Source organism: Triticum urartu, chromosome 1 (genome assembly GCF_003073215.2).
Source record: "Triticum urartu cultivar G1812 chromosome 1, Tu2.1, whole genome shotgun sequence".
NCBI lineage: Eukaryota > Viridiplantae > Streptophyta > Magnoliopsida > Poales > Poaceae > Triticum > Triticum urartu.
In genome coordinates, this window is record NC_053022.1 from 30,412,292 (window position 1) to 30,418,663 (window position 6,372).

General features: G+C 41.7%; 1 protein-coding gene across 1 annotated transcript; it reads right to left on the bottom strand.

The window, feature by feature from the left end:
- Positions 1-291: 291 nt before the first annotated feature.
- Positions 292-5,841, bottom strand: LOC125544570 (beta-hexosaminidase 1-like). Its single transcript, XM_048708306.1, has 15 exons — positions 5,440-5,841; positions 5,241-5,327; positions 4,533-4,568; positions 4,184-4,295; positions 4,003-4,073; positions 3,777-3,907; positions 3,626-3,642; positions 3,333-3,381; positions 2,756-2,856; positions 1,914-1,973; positions 1,502-1,535; positions 1,306-1,404; positions 1,142-1,201; positions 783-1,033; positions 292-686 (listed from the first exon to the last, which is right to left on the bottom strand). Exons 1-15 carry the CDS (start codon positions 5,782-5,784, stop codon positions 511-513), a joined length of 1,629 nt encoding a protein of 542 aa, XP_048564263.1. The 5' UTR covers positions 5,785-5,841; the 3' UTR covers positions 292-510.
- Positions 5,842-6,372: the final 531 nt, after the last annotated feature.

Sequence of the window (6,372 nt, forward strand, 5' to 3'; positions counted from 1 at the left end):
AAGCAAGGGTGTGTGTTTTCAGGTCAAAGACAAATCCAGGGAAAGGGTGATGAATGAAAGTGATGGAGGGGTCCAAAATATCCGAATGCAAGTAGAGTAAGCAGAGACGGTTGAAATATCCACACACACTGAGATTCACATCACCTCCCTTTTACCAGTTCAAAGGAGCCCTGCTTGGCCTATTGGCCAGTTGCAAATGTTGATCCGGAAACTCGTGTTCAACAAACAGGACTGTTGAAAAGGCGCGCGAAGAACACTGTTACATCAGCGACCGCCTTTTCTCCCGTCGGATAGAGCAAAGCTGGGGTTTTATTGGAGTTTCGGGGTGAAATACACGGGGAAGGATCATGGGGTTTTATTGTCACAGGTGTATGGGGTAATATGGATGCAAGTGAACTTACAGACATGGTACAGTAGAAGTGACAACACCATTTTGGTACAGTGTGGGGGAGGGTGTATCGAGGCGCGGCCAAACCCCCTCATGTGTATCTTACACTTTCCATGATCTGTTTACTGCACAAAACATGAGCCAGGGCCGATTGGAGGCCGCCGAGCATAGAAGTTTGTGACTGGGGCTGCAGCGATACCGCGGTGATTCAGCAGGCATCTGAAGTAGTGTAGCCGAGCCAGGACGGTTGTTTCCAGGTCTTGGGCCGATATGGCCTCCAACTGACTCCACATACGCTCTGCATTATTTTGATAGCGACACATAAGTTCCTAGAGAAATAATTGAAAGAAAAAGGAGGATGCAACGAAAGCCTCCCAACTTGTATAGTTCATACCTGCTGCCGCAGCTGCTCGTGGCCATATGGTTTGTTGGACATCGGAGGTGTCTGCAGTCTCACCCCACATGCAAACCTCTCCACCCAGTACCAGCTTTTGCTGCGCTGAGTCGTTTATTCCTGCAAGTGGCTCGGCAGTGTAGACTTCTTCCCACGGAACATCAAGATGATCAAGGTACCATACACCTTGGTTACTCATTATACATCTCAAACCCTTTGCAACAACTTTAGGGCAGACCCCAGGACCCAACCTGAAATATGTGAAGGTTCAGCTCATGCGCAAATTATCTTGGATAATGGGTATTTGAAGATGGTTGTCGCAAACTGATTCAGTTGCTCAAAGCAGGCTTATGAATTACCAGTTATGCACAACAGTCCGGGGATTGAGGCTTCCTCCGAATGAGTTGAAGGTTTCCTCCCTGCAGAATGAAGAGGGTCCCAATGCCACAGACGAATGGTAAATGAAACCTCTTTCTCTTTTAAATAAAATAAATAAATTCAAGGAAGGATGTAATGCGCAGACCAATTTACAGGAATCCAGTTAAGATCAATTGCTATCTCCTGAGCTTTCAGCACGAAGTATTTGTAAGCATCCTTTGTAGTCATGTTGTGTTCATCAAGCCTGGCATAGGTGGTGCTCAGTAATTAAACGAGAAGACCGTCTAACACAAGATTGATAAATCATTCATGAAACCAAGTACACAGATAGTATTTCATACCACTGCTTCACATGTGGTGTTAAATTCCAGCAGCCTGCGATGGATATCGAAATGAGGTGGATAATTTTCAGAGAAACAACAAAACCTCAGTAAGACAACAGAACATTGATATAACAATATATATCATTCTATCATCCTGTACCCAAAAATATGTAGAACTGGTATACACCTACTTATGTGGCAACTTCATTTGATCAGATTAAATTCCCCCCAAACAAATAACATGTGTCCCTTTTAAGGCACATAGAACCTACAAATTCAAACTGAGGTATTTCTATTTGGTACAGCACACAAGAAGGTTCTCTCTTACGTAGCAGTTTAATTGGAAGATAATTGCTCCACTCTCAGAACTTGTAACTTTCATGTTCTTACTAACAAACTGCCTTCTGTTAGGCAAGAGAAGCAGACCAACCTGTATATACTTCATCGCCACCCAGGTGAAACAGCCCAAACGGAAAGATTCTTCTCATATCTGAAAAAAAGGAAAGTAAATTTCAAGTCAGAGGGTCAGTTGTATTGCAGGAAACACACAATGTCCCAGAACTGCCATTGACAGTAGGGTCATTATTGTGGAACTGCCATCAGCAGATATTGTACAGGATGATGGTCCTACTACAGCTATACAGAATTATGTATGCCTTGCGCTGCTTATCAGTGGTCAATATAGCATGCACATGCTTCTAATGAACCCAACTGTCCAATCCAATATAGGACATACAATTATTGGCTAGGCCCTACAGAAGGCATGCCAAATGTTTCTAACAAATTATTGGTTCATGAAATTATATAGTTAATTAAATAACTTCACGAGTAAGCTTATAATGGTAAAATATAGGAAAAGTTGAGTTATTCGGTCCATTTTCATACTCACCTGTGAAGGACCACTACCAGGTAAAGCACCAAATACAAATGTGAATTGTGATATATATGCTGAATGGCATAAACATATAATGTGCCTTTCCCGTTTCACATTTTATTATTTTCATATTTTCTTGTTTACTTTCGAAGAAAAATAAACATTCAAGTTCAAACATAAATAGCAAGGGAGTTGACATTGAACATAAGTAGTAGTAATAATACTAAATTCTTAAATGAATTGACTTTTTTTGGAGTAATGCCCAGGAGGAACTGGGCCTCAATTTTAATCAAGGGAAAGCTGCTGTTCGAACCAGGCTGGCTAGCCTACCATCTATTAGTGATTCTGCTTCAATAGGTTAACTGAACTTTGCAAGAAAAAAGGGATAAGAGTCTAACCAGACAAAATTCCAGTTATTACTTCAAATGTGAAATTACTAGAAACATCTAATGGCTCTGTACAGCTAACAGAAGGCCAAAGTTTTGGATATCCATTTCCCCTGCAGATATTTAAAAGCATGCATAAATTTGCAGAGCAGAAAACAAATGGGTACTTCATAAGTTCATATGACAAGAACCATGACAAATTAAACACTTAATCTGCAATGGTTGCTTGCGTAGTCAGGTAACCTATTTACTAAATCTTCAGTTGCTTGGGTAGTTGGATACACAAGTGTGTAATACATCTAATTAATCAGATAGCACAAATAGTGATTAAATATTGATGTACTCAATCATGGGAGCCTGGAGCAACAACCTGTTTAAATGATATACAAAACAACAGGTGCTGATTTTTTTTATATTTTGCACAGGAGTAACTAGGTTTGGATTACAGACCAACTGAGAGAGAGAAAAGGTATCCAAACATAATACTCCTAACTCCCTCCATCCCAAAATAAGTGTGGTGGCTTTAGTTTGCCACGACACTTATTTTGGGACGGAGGCAGTATGTCATGAAGTCTACAGGCAAACTCACCATGATTCTGCATGACCAGGTACGTCAATTTCCGCCATGACATGGATACCTGAGAGAAGTAAAGAACAGTAAAAACGTGAAGCCTTTGCAGTGGACTAATTGTTTGCACAAGCATTAAGGAACACGTGATGAAGTGTTCGGTAAATATGTGAGTATGTAATTAACCAATATGATCCCTCATAAATTTCAACAGAATTAGTGTGTCTTTCCGTTGCATATCTGTAGTCCTTGCAGATTTTTTTGTTTCAGAACACGATAAGATGACAAGAAATTTCATCAACTGGAGAACATACCTCTTTTCTTAGCATAACTTTAGCATGGTGAAGTCGCGGTGAAAACAAATAGAGAAGATTAGTCAGGTACATAAGTGAAATAAAAAAAAACTTGACAACATAATATAAAGAAGGTTATAAAATATAAACTGAAATTACAAACTTAACATACCTGACAATATAGCGTGCATCTTCCACTGTGTACCGCTCTGATTTTGAATATGAACCTTTCCATAGATTTGGATATGATGGTATCTCCAATGGAAAAGATTGTTCGTCGATGATATGCCAATGAAGAACGTTCTACTGGACACAACTCTAGTTTGAGTATGAAGCTACGGAGAAAGGAGAAGTAATTCAGGTAAACTAGTAGCATGATCCCAAAGATAATAGGTTACCAGCTTAGAAAATGACATGGAGTCAATCACTTGCTTTATCACATCAACTGGGAGGTAATGCCTTGAGGTGTCTGCAATAGAAGTGACAGAGGGAAGACTAATCAACATGGCATTCTGCATTAAAATTGCAGTCGATTACCCAGTCATATTAGCAAAAGTATTAAGAGTAATTGATACTTACCTAGCATCAAGCCACGGAAGGCAAAGCGTGGTTCATCCTGAATGTACCATGGTGCATACCGCACTTCGACATTTTTTGTATCGTAGTTAAAAACACATAACTGACTGAATGTCTGTCAAATAATTCAACAAGGGGGAAAATCATAATGCTGATTAGTGAATGGATACATCAGACCACATGTATGTTCAAGTGAGTGCTTATGATCAATGATCCGACCAAGGAGATTCTATAAGCTCTAACTAGGTCTTTAAAGATGATAAAACAGGTGTACAAGTGGCAGGGTTATTAACACAAAATATATTCAAAATGGGGTTCCTCAAATCTAAAATTCTGCAAAACATGGTCATACCTCTAGTCCGCGAATAGCTCCATATATTGTATTAGCCTACAAAGACAGACAAAATATAGCCTCAGTGACACTACGCTTGTGCATATAGAAGAAAGGTGGAACAATTCTATAAATAAGTTCCTTCCTGATAAAATAATTTTACATACAATAAATTTAATTTAATTTTCAATTGTCAGAACCTGTGCATCTAAGAGAGCTGTTAGACCGTCCTATGTAGAAGAATTTAGGTTGAGATGAACACAACTGTCACTGTACTATTAGCAGAAACTAACCATAGTTGTTAAGTGATCCACAACCATTGACCATCACTTAAACCCAATCCGCAACTGATGTAATGTACAGCAATGTGAGCATTCCCCGTGGCAGTTGCTCGTAAGATAACCCGAGGTTAAGTGTTTTGTGCCTGGAGTTGTGTGTTTTTAACTGATTGAATGAATGTCTGTCAAATGACCCCAAGTGTTCGCTTCCACATTTCACGAGACACAAAAATATGTGCAAGCTTTAGCCCAAATCCCAACGGAAAAAAGTTCATCCAAACAGAAACTGTGCTCTACGATTATGCTGCATCTGCAGCAGAGCAGCACCACATCTACACAGTGACAATAAGTAATTAAGGGAGGATGGAGCTGCCTTCGCTGAAATTCCCACAAAGCATTTCAGCAGAATCATCCCAAACGTACGTATGTGGTGGAAGAGAAGAAATATCACCTCTATGGTTGCTCCGCCGACAATGGAATTGGCGCCGCCCGCCGCCGCGATGTAGATCGTGTAGCTCTCGTCCACCCCCAGCTCCAGCTGCATACCGGAAAAAACGGAGAAAAATCACGCTCGCGCTCCTTACCCAGACGAAGCAAGCGACAACCAAACCTCGCAGTGGCAGGCACACTGCGAACAAGAACAGCCGTACCGTCTCATCGGCGGAGGCGACGACGACGGTGAGCCTGGCGACGTCGTACCCCGCCGACGCGGGGCGGGCCGCGTGCGCCCACGGGGAGAATATGAGGTGCCTGTACCTCTCGAACGCCTCCGCGACGGCCGCGGCGCCGGCGCCGGCGCCCTGGGGGTCGAGCGCGAGGTCGGGGTCAACGGCGAGGGTCTGCGTGCCGGAGGTGAAGTTCTTGGGCAGCGGCCAGATGTAGACGGGGTTCCCCGAGGCGGTGAAGTTCGCCGGGGCCGGGTGGCGCCGGGCCGCCGCCGCGCCGGAGACGGCGACGAGGGCCAGGAGGAGGTGAGTGAGGAGTTTGGGGGGCATTTTGGTAAACTTTTGTCGGGATAATTCTCGGGTTTAAATTGTGATTCCGAGGGGTTGGGTGGGAGAATCATTGAGGTTAATATATGTGGCGCGAGATGTGAACGCTTTTCCTTTAGCCCCTTCAATAGTTCCGCATATTACAATACAGTCACTTACTACTCACTCCATTCCTAAATATTTGTCTTTCTAAAGATTTCAAAAAATGACTACATACGAAGCAAAATGAGTGAATCTATACCCTAAAATATATCTATACATCCATATGTGATAGTCCATTTAAAATCTCTAAAAAGACAAATATTTAAAAACGAAGGAAGTAATATACTATATTGTTAAAAACATTCTTATATTATAGACGGAGGGAGTAATATGCTATCATCATTCATGATCTTCATTTGGAGAAAAACTTCTTACGTTCCGAATGAACAAAAATGAGCTGAATTTTGTGAATGGAAATTCATAGCGTGTTGGGGTTTGACATGTATTAGATTTTAAAAGTCCGAATGCAGCGCCTAAACACTTGTCATGTTCATTCGCAAGAACATTTATGAACAGGAACAATAGAAAATGTAGTGTTTCGAGCAATGG

Coding starts and splice junctions, on each gene's coding strand:
- LOC125544570 (XM_048708306.1), bottom strand. CDS start 5,784: ATGCCCCCCAAACTCCTCACTCACCTCCTCCTGGCCCTCGTCGCCGTC. Junction 5,328..5,439: donor TCGCCTCCGCCGATGAGACG/GTACGGCTGTTC, acceptor TCCGGTATGCAG/CTGGAGCTGGGGGTGGACGA. Junction 4,296..4,532: donor GAGCTATTCGCGGACTAGAG/GTATGACCATGT, acceptor ATTATTTGACAG/ACATTCAGTCAGTTATGTGT.